Source organism: Arctopsyche grandis, chromosome 3, assembly GCF_051622035.1.
Source record: "Arctopsyche grandis isolate Sample6627 chromosome 3, ASM5162203v2, whole genome shotgun sequence".
Classification (NCBI taxonomy): Eukaryota; Metazoa; Arthropoda; class Insecta; order Trichoptera; family Hydropsychidae; genus Arctopsyche; species Arctopsyche grandis.
In genome coordinates, this window is record NC_135357.1 from 3,548,329 (window position 1) to 3,575,245 (window position 26,917).

The 26,917-nt window shown below is 34.1% G+C and overlaps 2 protein-coding genes across 2 annotated transcripts; both read left to right on the plus strand.

Annotated features, from left to right (window-relative positions):
- Positions 1 to 3,925: 3,925 nt before the first annotated feature.
- On the plus strand, positions 3,926 to 5,751 carry LOC143909080 (uncharacterized). Its single transcript, XM_077426979.1, has 3 exons — positions 3,926 to 3,942; positions 5,273 to 5,548; positions 5,676 to 5,751. Exons 1-3 carry the CDS (start codon positions 3,926 to 3,928, stop codon positions 5,749 to 5,751), a joined length of 369 nt encoding a protein of 122 aa, XP_077283105.1.
- A 5,086-nt stretch (positions 5,752 to 10,837) lies between these two features.
- LOC143909081 (protein diaphanous-like) lies at positions 10,838 to 26,330 on the plus strand. The gene is given in 22 exon segments (XM_077426980.1): positions 10,838 to 10,896; positions 11,050 to 11,146; positions 14,189 to 14,416; positions 14,498 to 14,599; positions 15,829 to 16,025; positions 16,201 to 16,366; positions 16,633 to 16,773; positions 16,849 to 16,957; positions 17,039 to 17,150; positions 17,219 to 17,347; positions 17,416 to 17,546; positions 17,620 to 17,783; positions 19,598 to 19,646; positions 19,736 to 19,780; positions 20,484 to 20,641; positions 23,900 to 24,162; positions 24,209 to 24,268; positions 24,335 to 24,348; positions 24,417 to 24,547; positions 25,776 to 25,940; positions 26,010 to 26,189; positions 26,247 to 26,330. Coding segments are annotated over 21 exon segments (2,682 nt in total). The 5' UTR covers positions 10,838 to 10,896; positions 11,050 to 11,092.
- Positions 26,331 to 26,917: the final 587 nt, after the last annotated feature.

Below are 26,917 nucleotides of genomic sequence, written 5' to 3' on the forward strand. Positions count from 1 at the left end.
GCCGGTGACGGTGACGGTGACGTTGCCGCGATGGCGTGCCTCTCGCGGCTCTCTTCTGCGCAAGTCACCAATTCCGCTTTTCGAGCTCGCTGATCGTTTTGCGAACGCTTCGACTTTGCCGCGCACGTCTTCGTGTTTTATTTTTCCACTACTGCGGAATTAGTGGGAAAAAAAGAGTAGCTAGCGTCAATCTACAAACGATCGAAACACTAGCGGATCCAGAAAGTGGGCAAGGAGGGGGCCATTCTGGAATTGATACTGGCCTAATTGAACGTAATAAATAATAAGTAAAAATATATTTAAAAAATGGGTGACCGATCACCGCACCGAATGTTAAAAAGTTGAAAATGTTCGTTTACCATGCACAGTGCGCCGGCCTTACACCCAATGGCGCCCTCGGGCAATTTTTTCCAAACGCCCTTAGAAATCAAAATTCGCCTTTATTTTGTATGGCCTAAATTTTGGTTACCCGACAACTCGTTCACAGATTTTCCGTAAACCGATGATGCGCTCCGGGCATTACGTATACGGCCATCTCTTTCTCACCCCGTCTGTTCACCATGATCTCGTTTACTATGCAATTACGTATGCAGCCATCTCTTACACAGACCGTCTGTTATCGGTGAAAAAATGGTCTGTGAAAGAGATGGCTGCATACGTAATGGCAGAGTAAACGAGATCATGATGAACAGACGGGGTGAGAAAGAGATGGCCGTATACGTAATGCCTGGAGCGCATCATCGGTATACGGAAAATCTGTGAACGAGTTGTCGTGTCACCCTAAATTTTTTGTATACTAAGCTCGCTTTAAAGGTCACGGAATTTTACCCTTAAAGCCCTAGCATGAGGCCACCCCCCCCCCCCCCCCCAACGAATACAGAATACAACGAGGACACCTTAAGGGGAGGTACCATTTCCGGTCAACTTAAAAATTTGAAAAAAGTAACCGATACTAAGTTTCAGTTCGATAGGGCTAACGGTGTTAAAAAAATCCCTCAAAATACAAAGAAACACACACACATACATTTTTTCTAGATCATGAAAACGTGATCAGTAATCGATTCTGAGTTCGAATCAGTCAAAATCTCGAGTTCGAATTTTCGCATGATCACAAAACTTCATCTATTGTTACTATTTATTTTATTTTATTTTATTAATTGAAAAATCAACAGACAGGATGTACATAGATATGTATAAAAAAAACAAATAGTAAATAAATAATATATGTAACATCCGAGTCCAATAATAGATTTTTACAAAAAGATAAACAATAAGGAAAACATACTATGTACATATGTAGATAAAGTAAAAATATGTGATTTTATAAACTCAGTTTAGTTGTTGTTTTGCCCGGCTTCGCTCAGTATTTGTAAAATAAATAGCTTAAACATGCCGAAATACGAGTAAATACTAGTACGAGCTTTTAGCTCGCAATTTTATCAATTTAAAATTCAGAACACTTCTAATTAACCCTTTTAAACGAAAACAAAAAAAAAATAATGTGGCCGGAACTCTATCCGAATAAACATGTTTCAATAGAAAATACTCAATATAAAATAGTATTAACAGTGGAAAAAAAATCCCAAGTGATAATACGTACTTTTTAATTTTGAACAATACCCGAATATAGATTCCAATATTCATTTTGAACAGAAAATTGACAGATTTTGAGACATCGACCAAACAACACCAAGATATAGACAAATCGCGCGATTTATAAAAACACATATATCTCTGAATCTCGAGCCAATCAACATTGTTTATTACCAGATTCGTGTTCACTGGGCATAGATCTATAAGAAAAGTTATATCTCGTCTCTGAACCAAAAAAAGTCGTCATTCGTCGAACAGTGTAATGTTACCGTGAAAATAGTTCCAAAGTGGCAAATAAAAAAGATATATTCCGTGATTGAAATTTTAGTGACTTGTGCGAGATCGCTTTTTGCAGAATAATCCGTTTACTATTCTTATATGTCAGATTTAAAGCTCGATTGTACTTTAGCTCGTGATGCATTCGACCATTTGATTACCTTTAAATATGATAAAGCGATGAAATATAATTTTATAATACATAGAATATAAATATAAACACATGATTTTATATTTGTATTTTATTTTTGGTATATTTTGCACCATTCCGTTTGTAAACATTGCAGAATAGTGGAAACGTATGTGAGTGGATGGATCGCGTGCCGATGGTTATTTATTGCGTGACGACAGGCGCTCCCCGGCGAGGACAAGTGCGCATGTGGTCCGCACATTCTCAAACATTTATCGAACGCTCCTATTCGCAACACGTTTTTCAATTTATATTGCATCATTACATATTTGATTATTGATCCGATTTCGGAAAACATTTACCATATTATTTCACTTTCGAATGGGTCGACGCGTATCACACATCGTGTTCTCAAACTATGTACACGAATACTTCTTTAATTTTTTCGACCCGTTTATTGTATTCTGATTTTGGATAAGAAAACCAATACACATATTCATATATGTCTTATCTTTCTTTTTTGTGATACCAATCGAGTTTTGAAAATAGTTGGAGATTCGCAGATAAATGGTGTAAAGCAATCAATATTTAACCCTAAAATAATTTGGCAACACTTATTGTAAATTGTCGTTTCAGGCTACCACGTGTGATCGAATTAGCATGATTTTTACGATAACTCTACATACTTCCCATTTTTAACAATTCGAAAGTTTTAAAAAAAATAGCAAAATTCTCTCTCTTTTTGTCGTACAGCCTTACTTAATGTGCACGAGCAGGATACAAGAGGAACAGGCTGTTCCTCTTGTATCCCGTTCGTGCACATTAAGTAAGGTTGTACGACAAAAAGTGAGAGAATTTCAACGCACGCCACTGGCTATTAGAAATTAGGAAAGTAATTTTTACAGCAATCTTTGATTCTTCTCTACAGCAACTGGATCGATATTTTGTATCATGTATCCTTTCTTAAATTGAAAATTAGACTATCAATATGTATTAGTAATATAGATCGAATAACTTTAAAGATCATTATGAATCTATTGATATGTACTAGAATATTATGTTACATTTATTTTGTTTAAAGTGATGTATGTATGATATTTTTACATAAATATATGCATGAAATGTGTGTATGCAAATATTTCCAGTCTGAAAAAAATGATTTATGTACGTAGTTCCATTCTATGTACATACATATATAAGTATACTTATAAGTAGACACCGGACCCACAGCGCGCCGCCATTGTTCAATTGTTGTAAATTATTTGTTAAAGGTTCGCCGAACCTTTTTTTTGCACTCTAGCTTTGTAAATAGAGCAAACCGCCCCGATTCCTGGAAAAAGCACGGTCTGTATTCGTAGTCTACTTATAAGATGCAAAATATTTCACATTTATAAATGGCCAATAGATCAACGTACATATATTCAATAGCTCGTATTTAAACGATCAGTATTTTATACATTTTGATCAGTATTATAACTAACGAATTATCAGTATGTATTTATAAATAAGCAGTGTCGAAGTGATCATAATTAAAGTGGTCGATTTAATCAGTATAATAACTAAAAGATCGGCGTAGTCAGTATTATAATACGAAAGCGTTAGCATGACATATAAACAATCAGTATTTCGATGAAAAAATGTCAGTCAATTTGCAATTCGAATTACAACGTACTACCAACCCTAACAACCCAATCTAAAATAAATAAAACCAATCCTAATTTAACCTAACCTTACCTTAAATAAATAAGTGTTGGCTGCATCCATCTATTCTAATCCAGTCCCACACATGCACTATCAAAAAAAGTCAAATTTAAAGAGATACTGGACCACGAAGAGAGTGGGAATGGACACGAGCGTGGTTGCGGGGAGGGCGTGTGAGAGCGAGTTCGGCATCGGAGTGGGGATGGATAGGAGTGGGGTTGTGACATGGAGTGGCGCGATTCGTATCGGCGACGCACTATCATCCAACTGTCACTTTCATTGTAACATACATATATGTATAAAAGACTGGATTTTTTTTAAACAAAAAATAGTCATACTGACATTTCAGTTTTTTTTCTAACCATATATGAAATATAAGGTAAACGAATTATTTCACAAATTGCGATCGCGCGCACGACAATCGTTGCCACAAAAATCGCGAATACGGAATATCTGGCACTCGAGTTCTCGTTAGTATAATATTTCGCGTGGGTAATTTTCGATTGATGGAATTTTTGGGTGCTAGATGTTCCGTGATCGAGATTTTAGTGACGTGTTCGAGATCAACTTTTGCGGAATAATCACTGAAACAAAATATAAGATTGATTAATTTTTTTGATTAATACCATTTTAACATCACATTTTAAAATTATACTTAGATATTTTAAATTTTCTACTGGCATTTAAGTATTTTTACTAACCAGATTTTATATAATATACTGATCATTTTGGTATACAAAATACTGATCGTTTAGTAAATAAATACTGATCAAAATATATTCTTCCATTAACTATCATTTGAATCCACAAATTTGACTAGTGAACAGAGAAATGTAATGATAATAGAAGGGCCCTTACGAATAAATAATTGTTGTCAATATTACACGGTACGTCTCTATAAATACGTTACAGCGCACGGAATATAATCGGATCAATTTACTAATAAAAATGTATCCTATGTTCTTTTTTGTGTGTTTTTGAATGCATTGTGCAATTTTTACCGATGCTTTTCCATCTTGCGAGTAATATGAACAAACAGAGAAGTTTTTATCGGGCATACCGGACATTATCGTTTGTTTATAAGTTAGATCATGAGTTATTACCCGATTATTTTAAGGATTATAGAATAAGAAATAAAAATAAAAAAAAATTCATAATCATTACACTAGAAATAAAAATAATTTAGTTGTAGGTAGAGTAAGAAAAACAAAAACAGCTGGGGTGTCGTTTACGGGGGTGTGCTAATGTATAACGCCCTCCCTAAGTGGATCAGGTCTTCTAAGACCATGGGTGCATTCTTGCGAGGAGCGAAGAGACACCTCTGTGAGGGACAGTACATATAAGTTAAATATAGAATTTTAGAATTAAGTTATTAAGATGTACTATTTTAAATTAGCAAATAGCTAAAATTATTTAGGATTGTCTGTGGACAATCGTCACTTGACAACAATATGACGCCTAAAGCCACTTCTATTAATATAAAATTTCTCTGCTAGTGAACCACAAACAAATGCACGTATGTTTGTTTGTGAGCAGTTCGACATAAGTTGTGGATGAAAAAATTTTATTCAGGAGAAACATAAGCAGTTTTTTTGCACTGGCAATATTGAGATTGCGGACATGTTGGATCGTACGTCAAATACAGATGCTTTCTCTGACAGGAAATTACCGATATTCGATGGTCCAGGGGCATTCTGCGACGGGTACTTCACCCACACCCTCAACCCTTGCCACCCTCTCGACTGCCTGTCAACTGTCATTAAAGACTCGATCTTTGGAGGTTATGTCGCTGTTGACATTTCTACTGTTTGACGTTTGCGACAACAAACACAACTCTTTCGAACGCATGTTAGTTTACGTTATTAGTCAAAACATTTCGAATTCTTATGTTTCGTACGCACTCTATACACAATAGATTTTACTTGTGAAAATTGATTTAACAGATATATGTATGTATGTTTCGTTTTTATTTTAGAATGGATTGCGTCTGTGAGATATCATGTCCTATACGAAAATATCGCGACAAGAGAAAACTAAATCTGGTTCTATGAGTATTCATTTTTGTTATATACGAAAAAATATATCGTATTCAGTGGCGGACTGGCCATACAAGCGAACATGCCTGATGGCATGTGGGCCCCACTATCTGTTAGAAAATATGGGCCCTCAGTAAAATTAAATAACTTTTTAACTATTTCACGCGTGTAAAAATTTATAGGATATTGCACTTTGGGACCTAAAGTTTGGGTATTTCAACAAAACAAATTTCTTACGATATACACAAACAACTAATACCTGCTTTAACAGCCCAAGGATCGGTTAACTTTTTTTATTAGGCTCGAAATGTAAGTTTCAACATTTGCGTGGGCCCTTTTGCTGGGCCCATTTCTAACCTCAATATTATGTATATACCAATACCTATGTAACAACTACCTACTGAAATAAAAATGGGAATAAACAAATTTCCGTGAATAATATAAACTGAATTGCTTAAAACAATTTTGATAGGACGATTCATCATCAACCAGCGATTTAAATTTACTTCATACTTTCAAAATAACATTTGATTATACTTCGACGATATAGTAAGATTTAAATACACAATTTTAAACAGTTTCCGAATATAAAATCTATTCGTAATCTAGACACATCCATGTATATAGAAATATAGGATAGGGGCCCCCTCCCCATAATCCCGATTTTCGCATGATCACAAAACTTTATCTATTGTTATTACGTACATATGTATGTATGTATGTACATAGATAAAGTGAAAAGACAGTCAGTAGAAATTAAGTTAACCCAAAGGGTTAAGGGTTAAGGGTTGATAGTGTTTTAGTGACTCAGTTTGATGGTCGATTTTTGTTGACCATGTGAAGATTTTTGGAAAATAATTTTCGCCTGCGGCGCTTTTTTCACTTTTTACATTATATTTTTTTATAATTATTCTATCAAAAATAAGCTTATTTTTTTCATATTTTATAACTCAATAAGGTGTATGCAAAGAATATTTTCCATTTTTATTCCGATATAAAAAAGATTTTTTGAAAAAAAATTCAATTTGACCAATCTTTGACTGCGCCCCCAAAGAAAAAGCTGAAATGACGTCCCTGATTGTTTTCTACCGAAAGTAAAAGCCGCTTTTATGCCGCATTCTTTTATGATGCATTCTATTTACCTAGGACAAGGCTTAAAAAGAAATATACAATGTAATTTATGGATCTATTTTGCTTTTGCCATTTTTCTTGTACTTAAATTTGTTTATTCCCATTTTTGAAAATTTTATTTTTTTTTACCCTTGATTTTTAGCGTGATGGAAAGAAGAAAATTTTGTTATATGGGGGGGGGGGGGGGGGAATTTTTTTAACCCTGGGTGGGCCCCCTTTGACTCCTGGCATGCACTAATTTCAGTCCCAGTCCGCCACTGATCGTATTTATAAGATGTACATACATATGTATACTTTTTGAATATGTTAAATATCGTTATTGATAAGATAAAACAGTCGATTTAATATTAGTCGTATTTAACAAGTTTTGAATCTTTTGTCAGATATAATACATTCAAGATTTAATGATAACGTTTATTTAAAAAAATTGTGCAATGTAAACGTACTGGCTATTATAAAAGTAATAAAATAAAATCACAATTCTGGTGAAATTGTATGAATAAAATATGCAATTTAATGTATATGTATATGTATATGTATATGTATATGTATATGTATATGTATATGTATATGTATATGTATATGTATATGTATATGTATATGTATATATATATATATATATATATATATATATATATAAATATATATATATATATATATATATATATATATATATATATATATATATATATATATATATATATATATATATATATATATATATATATATATATATATATATATATATATATATATATCTAGAAGCTTAAGTTATATGTACATATATAAAATTTTTGTGAGCACTCGTCAACCGGAAGTGGCAGCTTACTCCTGTTCAATTTTTCTTCTACTATTTTTTTCGACCCCTTAAAAATGTTTACATTAACACCTTACCGCCCGCTTTGACGCGTGGATTGTTTTCACCCATGTCCGGAAATGTGCGCGACCATTTTCACCAGAATCCGGGCCGATTTCAGTTTCAATAGAAAAAAAGCCTTTTTTGTGCATTCGATTACTTCTAGAATAATAATCGTATTGTAGTGATATTTTGAAACAGGGATTTTAAACTGGAGTACGCGAATTAATGTTAAAAAATAATAAATTACGTAAATGTCATCCGAATAGCCTTTGAATATAAAAATAGCATAAAACTGAATTTTGTAGTAGTGGACAGTAATAGACAGACCATGGTAAATCAAAAATCCAAAACTATGAAGAATAAAATCATTTTTCACACATTTGAAAATGAGACAATTTGTGATAACTTCGGAATAATAATTGCTTAGGATAATGTTTAAATAGGATATTTGGGTTTAATTTAAATTAACTGTAAAGTATAAGTATATTTTTTTAGTATCCAAAATCAACTAGTGAATCCTTGAGAACAGTATCATCTGTGTTTTAAATTTTTTAAAGATCCAGTGTTTCTTTAACTTACATTTTTGTAAAGCGATATTTTGCTTTTAAAAAAGGCAACTATTTTTAAGAGGTGATAAAATTTATTTTCCAAGAATTATTCTCAAACTGTATTTTTTATGTAAATACATTAACAATTTTGATTCGGTGATTCTTTAACTTTTTTATTTAAAAAATACTCTTTAGCCATTAATAATTACGAGACGACATTTTATTTTTTTTTGTAAATTGCGAAAGTTCAAGACCAAGATGTCAACATAATAATGTTAAGCTCGGTGTTTCTTAAAGATTAAGTATAAATCTTGAAAAGGTATGGTTAGTGTTAGACAACACCAGCATCCACCATACCCCAGAAGTGATACCAGCATACCCCAGAAGTGATACCAGCATACCCCAGAAGTGAGTGAGCTGGTTGAACGTACAAACCATATTTTTAATTACTTACATTCATACTCACCAATGATGAATCCCACTGAAGAATACTTGCAATATTTAAAATATGATTAAATATTGATTAGGGTAACCAGCCTTTTTTTATACAAAAAATATTGTTACGTACACTCGGATTAGGCCGAGTAAGTGCAATCGGATTAGACCGAGTAGCATCCCAGAGACTGTGTGACCGTTATAATTGGTTTCGAGGATTATCTCCCCCGAATGCAGGAGTAGCGGTAACTCGGGGTCGCATTCCGGTAGAGTTCTCAGAACCCACAGCGGTAGCGTGGGACATCTAGTACGTGACCATAACAATAGGCAAGCAAATCGGACGTTGAAGATGCCCTGAGAGACCTATCCGTTATAAGGCGGTACTTAGGCGATATCAAGACATTCTGGACGGAGCACTGCCAGTGCGTGTATCTCCTTAATCACCAATAAATGCTGTGAAACGACTTTGGCCTTTTACTTGGATCCTCCACCCACCCCTACGCAACAATATTTTCAAGTTGTAAATAAAATCTAAAAATATTCTCATTGTTTTTATGCTATGGCCTATGAATGATGACAAAATTTAAAAAAAAAATATTTTTTGGACTAAGGTAACCATCCTTTTTATACATTTTTTTTAAGCGAGAAAACATCTACAAATATTCCCATCTTCTTTATGATTAAAATTTAAAATACTATAAATTTTGATTAGGGTAACCAGGCTTTTTTATACAGCAAAATATTTGTAGTGAGATTAAAATCGAAAAATATTCCCATCGTCCCTATGCAAAATTTAAAATAAAATAGATTTTTTGACTAGGGCAACCAACCTTGTTATACAACAAAGTCAGAAAACATATCAAAATATTCCCATCATCTTTATGATTAAAATTTAATATACTATTAATTTTATTAGGGTAACCAGCCTTTTTTATACAACGAATTTTTTTAATTGACAAAATAATCTAATTTATTTTGATAATCTATTTTATTTTAAATTTTGTATAAGAACGGTGGGAATATTTAAATATTTTTTTTGTTGTATAAAAAAGGCTGGTTACTGTAGTCAAAAAATTAAAGTATTTTATTTTTTATTTTAAATTTTGGAATAATTGAAAGCATTTAAACAATGGAAATATTTTTGGATTTTTTCTCGCTTAAAGTTAAACATACATACATTATTAACTGTATCTTGATTTAATCTAATTTTATTTTAAAATTATTAAATATTAAAATTTTTTAAAAAATATTTTTTTACAACGATATACAAATTTTAAAATTTAAATTAAGTTTATTTATTTTTTAAATTAAAATAATAATAAATTGTCATTAAACATTACTTACATATTATATTGATTGTTTTTTCACATTAAAAATTGTTTTATGAAAAGATTGGTAAGCCCTGTCTCAAAAATAATATTTTAAGCTTGCAATATTTATAGCATTAAGACTTTTAATTTTATTTCCAACTCGAAAAAAAATTTTGTATAAAAAGCCTGGTTACCCTAGTCAAAAGATTATCATATTTTTAATTTTGCAATAATTTATATCACAGAGATGATGGTAATATTTTTAGATTTTTTTTCCCACTTCAAAAATTTTTTTCTATAAAAAAAGGATGGTTACCCTGGTACAAAAAATTATTGCATTTTAAATTTTGCAATTAATTATATCGTTAAGATGATGAGAATATTTTAAATTTTTTTTCTCAATTCAAAAATTTTATTATATAAAAAAAGTAAATCAAGATTTTCAGATGACCTTTAACCGATGATGAGATCATCTCAGCGTTAAAATAAATACATATAGATATACATACACACATATAGATATGTATGCATACATATATGTATGGGAATTTGCTTTTGTGTGCGTGTATGTACACAAAGCGCAAGCTAATTTTATTCACGTATATACGCGTGACCGGACGTTTACGAAAAGTTTTTATTCACGCATATACGCGTGAGCGGACTTTTACTCAAAGTTTTTATTCACGCATATACGCATGAGCGGACCGTAAAGTGTTAACATCAATATTATCAAAATGAAACATTTTATGTATTTTACCTCTTTGATAAGATTGCAATTGAAATTCGTTCAGATATAAATACACTATATATTTTCTTATCAGTTGTAGTTGTTCTGTATCACGTGCGGTACGCTTGCCAGAGGGTGCATTTATAATCGGTAATATGTACATACATATATATGAACATAATTATGAAATGATCGCCTTTATTAATTGATTTTTGAACAGTGAACGTGCTGTCGTTTTTAATAATTCTTAACCGCATAATTCCCAATGTGTACTAATGTTCGAACGTTGTACTTATGATGCAGCTTTGCTTGGACTGTTGAAATTATTGTCTCGTGAGGGTCCCGAATGTCAAAAAGAATGCCAATGGTCACCAAGAAGGAAAGCTTGCGTAAAAAGACTGTGAGTCCACATTGAAACCGAACAACGTAGAGAAATTTATAGTTTGATGTTTTATTTACATATGTACATATATGTTTATGTAGTGTGCGAAGCTTCGATTTGTTGTGGCCTGCTTTTAGTGTGTTTGTTTATGTTCTTTGTCATTGTTTTAACAGAAATAAACTAATTGACTGTATAAATATAATGCGTAAATGTTAAAAATCTATGTAACTATTGTACAAATACTCGTTCGGAAATAAAAATCTTTTTTTTATATTATTACTCATATTGTTCACTGTACAATTTCTATTGTATTAAAATATTATTAATTATACATACTTATATGATATTAGTATACAAGGCTATTGCGATGAGTTGTTATTTATTTAAGTAGTTTCGATTTATTTATTTCCAAAAAATTAAAATGAGACCTTAGTGACTTTACAGGTTGCCCCAAAGCGTCACTACGCAGTGCCGGTTTTAGGGGGGGGGCTGGGTCGGGCGGCGCCCGAGGGCGCTGAGTAAGATAGGGCGCCATTCGAAGCGCCAAAGGCGCTTCAACATTTAAAATTAGAGCGCCTCTACTATCTAAGTTCAAATATTTGTACTCGGCAAATTCTATTAGCATAATAGAATATAAAAGGCCTTGCATTCCCTTATATATTCTATTATGCTTCTCAAAAAAATTAGTTTCACAAATTTCCTGTGGCATCTACAATTTAAATCTTGTGCTATATGACGCTGAGAAATCTTATTTTATTTTTATGACAACACATACCAAGAAGGCATTACAAGCAACCCCAATGCGCCTTCCTGGCCAATTACAAATATTGCAGCATTTTTTCATTATGTAAGTAACTGAATTACGAGACACTGAAAAACTCGTAAATCAATGAGACATCTATCAAATCGTACACAAACTTATTTATTGCACATTAATCATACATAAATTATTGGTGACATATTGTATATATAGGAAGGATTTTGGCCAATTTTTACCGGGAACCGTTTCAACAATGAAATCAGAGAAAATTGGCAAACTCTGATAGGAAACGATCAACCTGGAGTCACAAATCCAGGTCTAACCAGCAGCATACTCTGATAAATTCATTTTCACTCGAGGCCCGGCCCTGGGATCGAACCCGGCACCTCATGACGCTAAGCAGAAGCTTAACAACTGAGCTATGCTGCTGGTAAAATTTATGTAATATTGCAAACTTTTTTCGGTATTCTCCAAAGATTGCTTTCACTATTTTCAGCTTCAATTTATAGCTGGAAGATTTTAACTAATTACAAATAGAGTCGGTATTTAAACAATTAAATAGAATCACATCCGTGAAACGGCAATTTGACGAAAATACACAAAACGAGTTAATCATTTATACTGAGAAATAGAGGTCGAATTTTTTAAAACCTCTCTTAGATACAACATTAGTACCAATGAAAGAAAGATTCGAGCATTTGAACGAATTTTATAATTTTATAATTGGTCTTTTGTTATGTATTTTATTATTTGTTCTGTTTTGAAATTAAGAGTGTTGGTTTTCCTTAAATAAAAAATAAAAAAATAAATAAAATATTTAAAATTCATACATATCAATGCTTGGGGTGCACCTCACGGGATCGAATTAGAAATGCACGAAAAACCAAATATTGGAAGGCAAAGATCGAAAATCGAAAGATCTTAAGTCGAAAGATCAAAAAAAAAGGGCGCATGGTAAACGGTACATACTCACTTAATTTGCGCGAGCAGGATACAACAGGAACAAGAGGAACAGGCTTTTCCTCCCGTATTAATGTGCGCGCGCAGAATACGGGAATCCTGCTCGCGCAAATTAAGTGAGGATGTACGTGAGTATGTACCGTTTACCATGCACCCTTTTTTTTTGATCTTTCGACTTAAGATCTTTGCCTTCGGATATTTGGTTTTTTGTGCATTTCTAATTCGATCCCGGGGGGTAGACCCCAATGCTTGATACATTTTCAAGTCAAGTTTAATACTAAGATACTATTTCACGAGATAGTTTTGATAATAAGTCCTGTTTTCAAAGCCAATTTAGTACCAAGCTTCGTTGGTTTTAACAGTCACAATTATTATTTACGAATTCCTAATGACCAGCAGAACAAAATAACATTAAAACATAAAAAATTCCAAAAAGCGCCTTTATTCATCTTTGATAATGAAAAAAGGGCCTCAATTATACTATAATATTTCGCCTGTTGAATTTCTTTTATATTTCACCTTTCGTGTTATCGTTATCGAATCGGCGAAGTAAATTAATCAGTTGGAATTTCAAACGGAAACGTATGTACATACATATGGTACCAGGTTGGCGATATCCAATTGATATCAATGTTAGATGTGCAGGTTTAATCTGTGACCCTTTGGCAATCTTATTTAAACTTTTCTGGTTGATTTTTTCGTTTGCTTTATTGCGGTGTGCAAAATTGCACAACTTGCTAGCATTTCCTCAATATTTATATAGGATTAAAGGTAAAGACACAGAGTACGCTAAATGTACTCCAGTACACCAAATCTGTACTGTAGCGTCCCACACCCCCTGGAGTGTTTTCGGTGATAGGTTTGACAGCGATTTCCATATTTGAAGAACTTGTCGAAATAATAACATCATACGAATTGCATATGCTCGTGCGACCTCGCATTGGGCAACCCTCTGCAGTGTGAAGATACGCCTTCCACAGCTGGAGTCCATGTATGTACGCGTCCCGTGTCGCACTTTCGGGTGCGTTCTTACCATTGGGTTATATATCGTGCTTAGTCATAATTCAAATCTATCCTAGACTTGCAGTCAAGGTCATAAACTGAATACGTTTTTAAAAAATGATAATTTTGTGTGTATTTTGAAGAAAAAAAAAAGTTGAATCTAAAAAATTATTACGGAAATGGTGTATCGAAAGAAACAAAGTGGGGTGAGGGGGTTCTGGTCTCCACAAGCCCCCTTCCATCACTATCGCTTCATAAGATAGAACTCGCCATTATCAGTATTGTGCATTTTTTTCTTTGAGTATACTGTTTCTAATTTTGTCTTGTCTGTTTTATAGCTGTACGCGTTCTTCAGAGTTCCGAAGAAGTCAGATTGTGGAGGTCCCGGTGGAGGAGAGACGACCGCGTCGCCACAAGATGCCGGTGGTCCCTCATCCCTTCACTATCCGTCGGGGAATTTCAACGAGGAAGACTCCGGCGGAAGCATGGATCATGTTGTCGACTATAAAGATATGGTGAATAATTTAGACGATCGTCAGATCGATGACAAATTTGAGGAGATGCTGGTATGATTTTGATTTTACATTTTATTTCAATGTTTCTATATAATATATACACATATGTAATGAACGTTCTTTCGTTTTTAGGCTGATATGAATTTGAATAAAGATAAGAAAAAACCTTTGCGAGTATACGACAGTGCACAAAAGAGGAGCATGCTTATTGCTTATAAAGTTGTAAATTCTCAGGTTTGTTTATTATAACGTTAAAGATGACACTATAATCAATTTCAATTACGAAAAAATCACGAAACTTTATGCCGTTGGCTAATTTTTCAATAAGAACCTTTCCTTTGACAAAACTTAAATTCTTCAGTTGATTAAGAAACCTCCACATTTCAGACCAATGAAATTATGATACTTATAAGTTACTCGTTTACTTTGGGTAGCTTAAATGTTACGCAGGTATCAAATTTGGACCGCATTCAAACTGCCAAATTAAAGGTCTAATCATACTTTCTAGCAGTTCACAGCTACAGCACAGCACAGCAGCTCATATAAAAGACAGTTTCTATTCATACTATATAGTGACGCACGTTTCAGCACATTCAGACAAGTTTTGGTCGAGTGCAAGCAAAATCGGCTTACATATGCATTACAAAGTGCGACGATACGGCGCAATATTGCTTGCGTCATATCAAGTAATAAAATGAAGTCTCCGAAAATATTACTATGCGCATGCGCACTTTCGTTAATACATGTGCAAACATAGTTACAATACATGTTAATATATAGGCGGATCCAAGGGGGGTGCCATGGGTGCCATGGCTCCCCCCTTGGGACGAATTTAATTTCATATATTTTGTAAATTTTTCATATTTCCTGAATGGGGTTTTACACCATAATAGTTTTCTTTAAAAAAATTACTACAATGTAAGTATCATATCTACTATTATTTATATCGTTATGTTAAATCACATAAGTTTTAATTTTTTTTATGTTCAATTTCAAAATGGCACCCTCCTTGACCACTTTCTGGATCCGCCTATGCAGCACACGCTATTATGACGTCACGCGTGCTTATATTCTACCGTGGCCTGTTTTACCTGTTTTACTTGATACGTTACGGTGACATATACTGCTGTATAGTATGAATAGATTTTGTCGGCTACTGCTGTAACGTCTACGCCATGTTAGACATGAATGTGTCCATATATGTAAATTGTACCAAAGAATACTTTTCGTACTGCTGGTTATGTAGTTCCGTAGTATCTTGAAATTAAGTATTTATTTACAATTTTCTTTGTGCTGCATTTTAGTTTAATTTTTTGAAAGTTTTACATTGTATGGGTGGCTCCAAAGGTCGTTTAGTTTTGTGATGATTGTCTATATTTATCTATATGACGTGTATATACACACAAAAGCGGTGTGCAGGAAACAAGTACTGTGAGAGTTTAATGTATCTTTCTGTATTTTAGGAGGGTCGATCGACATTTGAAAAGCCAGACGATTACATAACCTATTTGAGCCAACCCGATTTGACCGTGAACAAGTTGACTGCTTGCCTTGTAAACTTGCGCATATCGCTGACCAACAATCCACTGTCGTGGGTGGAAGACTTCATCGAGACCGGCGTCCCGAAACTCGTCAGCAAACTCAGCAGTTGTTACTTTAAGTTAGTTTATTCACCATTTTTTAAATTATTTGAAGCTTAGCTTTGTAAAGCCACAGTTTAACTCGGGGTAGCTAACCAAAAGGAAAAAAAAATTAAATGATTATAACATCTGAATGAACTGCCTCTTTTCAAAGCTTTCATATTTTGCATATTTTATTTGACTTGTTTATTATAGAGATGAACGCTATACACGTCCACAGCACGAGTGCATAAAATGTCTCAAAGCTATTATGAACAACACGGTGGGCATTCGAGCAGTATTTGCTTGTCCTGCAGCTTTTCCGGCCATCGCGAAAAGTGTAGATCCATCCAAACCTCATTGCATGTTTGAAGCCGTTAAGGTATTGCACTGTTCACATCTCAATACTGATTGTACCCATGTAGAGATGTCAAGTATGCATGAAACCATAATTAAATCGATCATAGAAGGTCGCAGCTTGCGCCAAGTAGATTGCGCGTGGACCCATCTGCATGATATGCACATGATAGATATGTGGGTTCACTTTCACTTTCAACTTGACTGCTTTACTTGCATCATGTATTCTTTCCATTAAAGTCATATAATATGTATGTACTTGATGAATTTATTATTTGTTTAATGATACAGGTTTTAGCCGCTACTTGTTTACTACCCAAAGGGCACCAAAAAGTATTGGACGCCATAACTATCAGTGGAGATCCTTCGAGTGGTAAAAGATTTTATCCCGTAATTCAAGGATTGCGCAACAACGTCTCCGAATCGTTGAAGGTTTTTTGAAGATTATTCAACATCGCTTACAATTAATGTTACATTTGGTTATATATAATTTGGTTTGAATTTTAGGTTGCCTGTATGCAATTGTTAAATGCTATTGTAAGTACTCCAGACGACTTAGATTTTAGATTACATTTGAGGAATGAAATTATGAGGATTGGATTCTTCGATCTCATAGGTATGTCTTTATTGTAATTGATTTGTTTGGTTTAATTCAAATGTTTATTTTTTATTTCATTTGATTATGAATTGGTTTTAGATGACTTGCGTAGTACTTATACGGAAGGTGGGATGCATATTCAGATATCGGCTTTCGATAGCAACGCTGAAGATGATCATGAAGAATTCGTGACCAGATTCGACAGCGTGAAGTGAATATTGATGTCCGACCGCACTTACGTATTTACTTAAATTTACTCAAATTTTGTATGAATTTTAGAATGGATTTCGAAGACATAAACGATTGCTTTGAATTAGTAAAACATTTATCGGTGGATACCGTTGCTGAACCATATCTTTTATCAATATTACAACACATGCTATTCATACGAGATGATCACCTAATAAGGTACATTCACATAAGTATCATTCTATGATCATAATTGAATATTCAACGCTAACGTTAACATTTTTCAGGCCGGCCTATTACAAATTGATTGAAGAGTGTATCACGCAAATAGTTCTGCACAAGAACGGGTACGATCCTGATTTCAGAGCTACGGCTAGATTCAAAATTGACGTTCAACCGTTGATCGATGGTCTTATCGGTGAGAATTCGCACATTGAATCATATCGTCGTATTTAGAGTAATTTTTTATTCTATTTTTTATCTATACATAGAAAAATCAAAAGCGGAAGATGAACTTACGTTAGTGGAGGATGTAAAGCGGCAGTTGAAAGAGGCGTTAGCGGCTAAACAAGAGCTCGAAGAGCTGATACGGCAATTGCAACAGCCCGGAACTGCATCGCATTTAAATCCTTCATCGATAGCTGCGATCGCTGAGGTTAGATACTGATAGTTAGTGCTGTAAGTCGAGAATATTTTTTAGAAAATATTCTCGGAGAACTAAAATATTCCGAGAATATTCTCGTTATTCGCCGAGAATTTTCTTTTTTCTTGGTTATAAAACATCTCTAGATGCTTATTAGCTTTTTAGATGATTCTAGGATATTTTCAGAACCTAATAGGAATAATAGGACTTTCTAGAATGTCTGAGAGCATTTTGAATGAAATTTTTTCATTCTGACAACACTGAGACACTACTACCATGAACGTTTTCCGCAAAATTCTCACAGGAATTGCAATGCTTATTAACTCTGGAAGCAATAAATTATACATATTTTTATTGCTTTGGTGAATATATTCCAATGAAATTGTTCCTACTTACTGATTTAATCATTCTTTTAAACTTAACACATAAGATCGTAAAAAATTATTTTATTCATTTCCTCCCTCATCTTTAACGTTCACACGAATTTATCAATTTACTTTTAAAGTTTTCGACGTAATTTTTAACACCGATTTTGTATGATTCCTGGAAAAAGCACGGTGTCTATCCGGTGTCTAGTCCTGACTTAGCCCAGTGTCGTTTCCTTGTTTGATTGTTATAGACAACCCTTTTTTCATCCCCTGTCACTAGTCGATGCAAAAAGGTTCATGCTTTTGTCTCGCACACAAAGAAACACATGTGGCTACTCGGTCTAGCAGGTTTGCGGGACACAAACATCGTACTTGGAAACCATTCCAATGCGATGCAGATGCCTCACCACCGTAAATTGATTAACACCCATCTTCATTGCGATGTCCCTGGTATTTTGTCGGGGATCAGCTCAAGTATGGCTTTCAGAATGTCATCATCGGTGGTTGAAGGGCGCCCAGCTCTTTCATCATCAGCTGTTGATAAATTCCCAGATTGAATTTAGCAAACCACCGTTGACTGTTTCGAACATCGTTAGCACCCCTGCCGTACACATCACATATGTTTTTGGTTGCCACTGTTGCATTATGGCCTTTATTAAATTCAAAAAGTAAATAGTGTCGAATATGCACTCTTTTCTCTGACATTTTCAAAAATCACAAGGGCTCTGTATACCTCGACTGCTGACGATAGACTGAAAAAAAATGTTGAAAGAGACCCTCCTCTACATAATACAAAGGCAACATTAAGCACAGATGCTAAAACTATTGGTTAAAAACAACATAGTCTATGTAAAAATACGACGTTACTTATGCATCAACCTAATACATATATAATAGACGTAACATTTCTGTTGTGTTTCGCCAACTGCTTAAAAGTCACATTTGCTTACCCTCTCTCTGTACATATGAAATGTAAAATGTTAAAACTTATTATTAATTAGGTTTTTGCATTAGTTAATTAATTTTATTCGTGTCTTCCCTCATCTTACCGTTCATATGAATTTATCCATTTTTTGAAATTGCAACGGAATACTACATATATAAAAGCCTTCCAGATGCTCTAAAAAAGAATATTCTCGAAAATTCTCGGTTTGGAGAATATTCTCCAAAAGATTATTACCGAGAATTTTACAACACTACTGATAGTTATAACATTTCGTTGTATTACGAGCAATATCTGTCGCTCTATGCAGGCAGTTGGGCTGATAAATAATATTGCTAGTGGTGGGTTGGCATATCCGTCTCACTCGCTAGCACCATTTTTGCCAGACAATAAGCCCCACTAGCATTTCAAAAGTCTCTTTACCGACTTGTATTACTCAAACTCCATGCTATAGCGCTAGATATCGTTTGGATATTATTCAGATTTCATTTTGATCCTAAATTTTTGACTAACAGACGATCGGCGGCAGTCCAGGTGGACCTCCGATTCCTCCTCCTATGCCTGGTTAGTACCTTTATACCTTTTTGTTTTTTATTTTATTTTTATATATGTAGCTCATCAGTTTATATATTTATATATAGTTGTTTGTTTAGGCGGACCGGCTGCGACGGTTGCTCCACCACCTCCACCAATGCCCCGTAAGTGTTTTAATCTCGTCTCACTAGAAAATTGAAATAATTTAATGAAATTGGATCTGATACTAAATAGCGGTCTCCACTTGTTCATTTTTCGTGCAACTTGAACACATGCGCTTGTCAGACTTAGTGCATGCGCGAAGGCATGCGCTTTGGTGTTGAACGGACGCGTTTTGACAGATTTCTTGCTACTTTTCGTGCGTTACGTCACACTCAAATCGGAAGTAATAGTAAATTTTATAGAAGATTATTGAAATTTTTCGCTAATACGGGACTACAAGGATAAAAATTTAAACTTTTTGAAACAAAATATTATATGACCCCTAAAGAAGTGAAGAAAAAAGTGTTATTGTAAAGAGAAATTAAAAAGAGTGGCGCTGGCACTGATGAAGTAATCAATTTTCAGTCAACGGTATTGAACAAGTGTGGACGGTTGATTGCATGCATCTACTCGTACGCCGTAAGGCATGCATCATGTTGAATGTTGAAATTAAATTTGAAAGTGAACATTGAACATTGAAGACGAAAACGACCAAGTGGAGACTAATTGTCGCTAATCGTTTATATGTAATTGTTTATATTTGGGTCTATAAATAAAAGAAGACCCGTGTCAGTTATAATTACATTATTTACGATGCACCAAACGCCAAATATAAAAAAAGTAGCAATCTGCCAACTCCTAGTGAATCAATTAATTTTATTTCAGGAATGGGTATACCACCACCACCACCACCTATGATGCCTGGAGGGCCAGGTATTCCTCCACCACCTCCAATGTTTGGTGGTGCTCCTCCTCCACCACCCATGTTTGGTGGACTCGGAGGACCACCACCTCCACCGATGGGATTGCCAGGCGGTCCTATGGTATTAACATTGCAACTTAACTGTGTGGTTTTTCTATCACAGAATAGTATTATAAGTAAGTTCTTTCAGATGCCTCGACCCAGTGGCGTAACTACCGCGCCCGCAGACCCCGCAATGCGAGAGGGCGCCGAGACTTCGGGGGCGCCGCTAGGCGGCGCGTCTTTTCACTGATTTTTTAACTTTTTCTGTAAATTTTTTTGTGACAATTTTTTAAACACTACTTTATTTTTCAAACTATTCGCATCTCGTTTTATGTTATGTACATGTATCTGAGAATTCTCTCCTACAAAATTAAATGAGGCGTGAAAACCAATAAAATTTTACAACTTTGTATTTATTTTCGAGAATAGCATTGAAATCTCCGACCAAAATTATTTCATTGCAGACCGTCATAAAAGTCAAAAGCATTTCGGTTCTATAATGGTAATAACGTCTTTCCATTAATAAATCATAGAACGCGACCAAAATATGTTAATTTTACAACTTTACTCATAAAATCATTGTGTTCGTTCAGACTTTTCTTCAGTTGATTTTGAACACGCTCTGGAATCGGATCGCGATTGATTATCATTAAAACTAGCTCCCGTAACGGGTTTGATCATTGTATATAAAAACTAACTCATTGCTCAGGGTAAAGTGACGTGAAGTGTACAATTGTGTTATCCCTGTGGTTGAGAAATCTTTCGCGATACATATATTTTTTTAATATGAGTAGTTTTAAGAAAAAATTCAGTGGAGCAGAATCTCGAAAGCGAAAATATACTCAAATCGCGAGTTCATCGAAATTGACAAAAATCCACAAATTTTTCAAAGCCTCTAGTGACATAGTGGAATTAAGTCCTCCAGCAGTTTTATCAGAAAAACAACCTAGCTCTCCTTTGAGCAATACCGATGTAATTGAACCAGCAGTTACGGATAATACGGCGAACTTAACTGTTGCAGAAATTCAGTCGACTGAGCCTAGCTCTTCTTCCTCAAACATTTCTGGTGAAGTGGTCGATTTATTTATAAGGTTCCTTCTTCAATAAAAATATCCGACTGACCGAGGACATTACACAAATGAGCTGACATAAAATGACACTAATCTGAGGAAATTTATATTGAATCACGGTACTTGTCAACCTGATCTTGTATCTTTTCCTCGAGACCTCGTTGGAAAAAGATGCTTTTCTAAAAAATATTTTAAGTGGACCAACCAGTCTGGGATTGAAATACAAAGGACGTGGCTAGGTTACTCGGTAAAACTGAATAGAGCGTACTGTGAACCGTGTTGGATTTTTGCTGACAAAATAAATAAATATTATAATTCCTCTTGGGTTGAAGGCATACAAGACTGGAGAGGACTTTCAAAAAAAATTTCAATTCACGAAAAATCTCAAGTACACACTAAATCCTGTTGTACGTACGATTTGTGAAAAAATTCTGAGACAATTGATGAATATATCTCGTCAGAATTGAAAAGTCGTGTAAACTACTGGCGTCAAGTGATTCATCGTATTATTAATGTAATATTAACATTGGCTAAATGTAATTTGGCATTTCGAAAATTTCTTTCTCTTATTAAACTTCTGGCAACTTATAATCCTCTTTTGGAATCATTGATAACCAAACATAAGGCAGGTTTTGTGACTTATTTGAGCGCGAAAATTCAAAATGAAATCATCCAATTAATTTCGACACAAATAGAAAATGAAATATTTAAAGAGATAAACATTTCGCCTTTCTATTCAATCATAATTGACGGTACTCAAGATTTAAGTAAAATTGAGCAAGTGAGTGTTGTTTTTCGATACATTGTTGTTCAAAAAGATGAAATTCAACGTCCAATTGATGTTGAAATTAAAGAATCATTCGTTGGGTTCTTTAATGTTAAAAACAGAAGTGCAGAGGGTTTAAAAAAAATTATTTTGGATTTATTGACAAGTAAAGGACTAGATATTGCGAAATGTAGAGGACAGGGTTACGATGGTGCCAGAGTAATGAGTGGTGCATACAACGGTCTACAAAAGAAGATAACTGAACTCGAACCAAATGCTCATTACGTTCACTGTGCAGCTCATAATTTAAATCTCGTCATTAAAGATACCGTATCTGACGTGCCAAAAGCTTCTTATTTTTTTGATGTGGTTGAACAAATTTATAAATTTTTCGCTGTCAGCATTAACAGGTGGGAAGTTTTTAAGGAAAATTCACCATCAGTTACTTTAAAAAGATTGAAACCTACTCGTTGGTCTTCAAGACTAGATTCCATCAATGCACTTCGATATTCATATACAGATGTTTTAAAATGTCTTACAGAAATAATTTTAATAAGTAAAAGAAAGGATGAACAATCAGAAGCAAAGGGACTAAAAAAGAAAATGGAAAGTTTCGAATTTATTCTCCTACTCGTGCTTTTTGATAACATTCTTCAGCCTCTCAACTTTGTATCAAAGCTCCTACATTCAAAAAACGTCGATGTTATCAGTGCTCAGTCGATGATCAAAAATGCATACGACAATCTCAATCGTTTTAGGAATACATTTGAAGAATTTGTAACGATAGCACTTCGATGAACTTAGTAATGATACACGATTCCAAGATTCATTGAAAAAGTTTGAAATAACAATTTTTAATGCGGCACTAGACGTAGCCTTGATGCAATTGAAGGTTCGTTTTACATCTTTTAACGATATTATTTCAAAGTTCGCCTTCCTACAAAGTAAAAATCTCATTCAATTATCAGATGACGACTTATGTATATCGTGAAGTCAAATCTTTAGCCGACCAATATGTCAATGACTTTGACAAGTCACTACCTAACCAGGTGCTTGATTTTCGTTCGTGCTTAAGAGAAAAAATAGAGAAGATCGACAGTGTTCATAATTTGGCGAAGCTCTTCATTTGTGATTTTTACACTATATGTAAATTCGTCATTTCCTGATATCGCCACCGCAATCATCTTGTTCCTCACGCTTCCGGTAACTGTAGCCACTGCTGAGCGCTCGTTCTCTAAGTTGAAACTTATTAAAAATTACTTAAGGTCAACTATGTCACAACATCGACTCAAAGGATTAGCGCTGATTAGTATTGAACATGAGAGAACAAATAAAATGAATTTTAACGAAATAATCGAAGTGTTTGCCAATGCGAAGTCTAGAAGAACAGATTTTTCTACGTGAAAAGGTATGTATTTTGAAAAATTATTTTGCCGAAAAGAAAATAATATGTGTATATGGGGGGGGGGGGGGGGGGCGCCGTAAAATATTTTTCGGGGAGGCGCCTGGAATTCACGTTACGCCACTGCCTCGACCTGATATACTTCCGTACGGACTCAAACCAAAACGCAAATGGGAAGTCGAAGATGGAGTCGCTTTAAAGAGGGCCAATTGGAAGACTATCGTTCCTCAAAAAATGTCTGAAAAATCCTTCTGGGTGAGAGTTCAAGAAGAACGCTTAGCGTCTCCCGATGTTCTAACTGGTTTGGCTCAAAGGTTTTCTTCCATACCGGCTGTGAAAAAATCTGAAGACTCTGTCGACAGGTTTACTAATAATTCATCATTATATTTGTTCTTTTCGTATATGTAGGCATTTGAAGAATTTCGAACCAATATTTGGAATGTATTATTACAGGCAAGCACTGCTAGTGTAGCTTATCAGTCTGTGAACATGGTAAGCTACACTGCTATTTATCAAATCTAATTATTTGTATAGAATGTTGAATATCGGTTATGAACCCATCAAATGCAAAGAACTTTATTAAATTTATTACTTATTACATGATTGATGTATTCAGCATGGGAATCTATAGATAACCTCCAGAAATCGTAGAAGAAGATGGATTCGGACATTAAAAATCTCGAAACGGATCTTACGAATTCTAAAGTGCCTCAAGATAATGATGATCAATTCTATAATGTTATGCTTGTATCCTTTTCAACAAAAATAATCATTTTAGAATCTTCTCTATAAAAAAATTCAGACCATTAAAGTAACTTGTAACCAGCAGCATGACTCGGTGGTTGGGCTTTTGCCTAGCACCAAGAGGCGACTGGTTCGATCCTGTGGGTTGACCGAATGAAAAGAATTTATTCTGAGTATATTTGTAATGCTGCTGGTCATTATTCATTTAAGTATTCATTCATTTATTCAGTCAGTATAATATTTGTGACTCCAGGTCGATCGTTTCCTATCAGAGTTTGCCAATTTTTTTTCTGATTTCATTGTTGAAACGGTTCCAGCATTAAATTGGCTAAAAAAACTATCCTACCTACTATGTCGACGTTGACCGGAAAAATGCACTCGAGATAGTTGCACTCTCGAGACATCCAAACTTTCAAAGATGCTCAAAGAGAACTAACGCAATAGAATTCCATAAAAATGCGTCAAGGGGTATTCGTATGTTATCCGAGGGTGCCAACCTTTTTTTGTGGAATTCTATTGCGTAAGTTCTTTTTGAGCGCATTTAAAAATTATGACTTCTCGAAACTGCGCTACTATTCAGTGCAATTTAGTGCATCCTACAATAAAAAAAAATATGTACAAGATTCATAGATGTCTCGTTAATTTAGAGTTTTTCAACGTTTCGTAATTCAGCGACTTAGGTAATAAAAATGCTGCATTGTTTGTAATTGGTCAGGAAAGCGCATTGGGGTTTACCTGTTAGGCCTTCCTCTTATATATTTATTTATTAGAATACTTGGTTAAGGCGGCAAAGCTGATAGGCCCACAGGGACTGGCTTAGTGTAGATAATGAGATAAAATAATAATACTCATAACATTAATAAGATAAATGGCAAAAAAAGTAAACACTATAAAGAGAATACCTGAAGTTAAAAAATATCTGGAACAGTAAGTATGTAACATGTTAAATAAAAGAAAGCAAAAATATAGAAAAGATATTGGTAAAGAAGATTTACAGAAATCCTTTAAGTTTAAGAAATACATCTAGTTTGTTTTTAAAAATATTAAGGTTTTCAGAGATTACTACATTTGCGTGACAATTTATATATTATCACAGGCTGCTTTTTCAAATTCCAATAGAGTTTACCGATTTTCAAAAGTGTCAGGGAGTCCTCAAATGTTTCATACGCGTTATGATCAATTCGAGGATTATCAAATTTACTATTTTCCTTGACTTAATGAATGCTAACAGTCGTTTGCCGAAGAAGCTCGGGGTCAGTGTAACGTCTTGCACTCGATGTTGAAGAAAATGGAAGTATTGTATGCAGACTTGGCCGAGTTCTACGCGTTCGATCAAGGCAAATATACTCTTAAAGATTTCTTCGGCGATATTAAAATGTTCAAGGACGCCTTTGGTGTTAGTACCCTGATAATCTTCGTACTTTGATGTTTGATGTGTATGTATATATGTATTGTTTCATTTTAGAATGCTCACGGTGAGAATTTAGCGATGAAAGAAGCCGGAGAAAAGGCTCAACGGGCTAAATACGTCCAAATTTTGGCTGAAAGAGAACGAGAGGAAAGAGTCCAACGGCATAAACAGTTGGTCAACTTGGATCCACAACAAGATGGCGTCATGGACAGGTTACATACATTTTGTTTTCGTGTTATTTGTTTTGGCCGAATGGAATTTGATTTTTTAATATTGTATTATTTTGTTTAGTTTGACGGAGGCTCCGCCTTCAGCAGGGAAAGACAGCGTAAAAAAGGAATGAGGGTTGCCGGAGAAATTCATGGACCATTATGATATTTGATACTTGTATAATACTACTATTTAAATTCAATTTATTTGGATTCCAAGAACTAGTGTTATGACAATATTTTTCATAGTCGATGCGCATAAATATTGTATTAGATTATAGAAAAAAAATGGCTTTTTAAATAACGCTTAGTAATCTTATTATCTTTTTTGTATATAAAATGGATAAGTGTAAATACAATGGTCATATTATTTTTATATATTGATTTGATGCACTGTATTTTTTTTGTATACCGTGCCTGTATATTGTATTGTAATTATTAGTATAAATGATTAGGACATATCAAAAAGATACTATTTGTTTCTGTAAACGGCTATATATAATTTCAATTTAGAGTACTTTGGTGTAACCCAAAACTATAACTGAAACCTTTTTTGGGTTCTTCTAATATTGAAATTTTCTAAACGACTGTGTACATATATTCAAAACTGAATGTGAATTTTGGATATTGACTATTTGTATGAATATAAAAGTATATTTTTCTTATTGTATCTAGTGTTTTAAAAACACAATGCCTTATTTGTATACTGCTTCAAGCTCAATCAATATTTTCAATAAAATGAATTGTATTTAA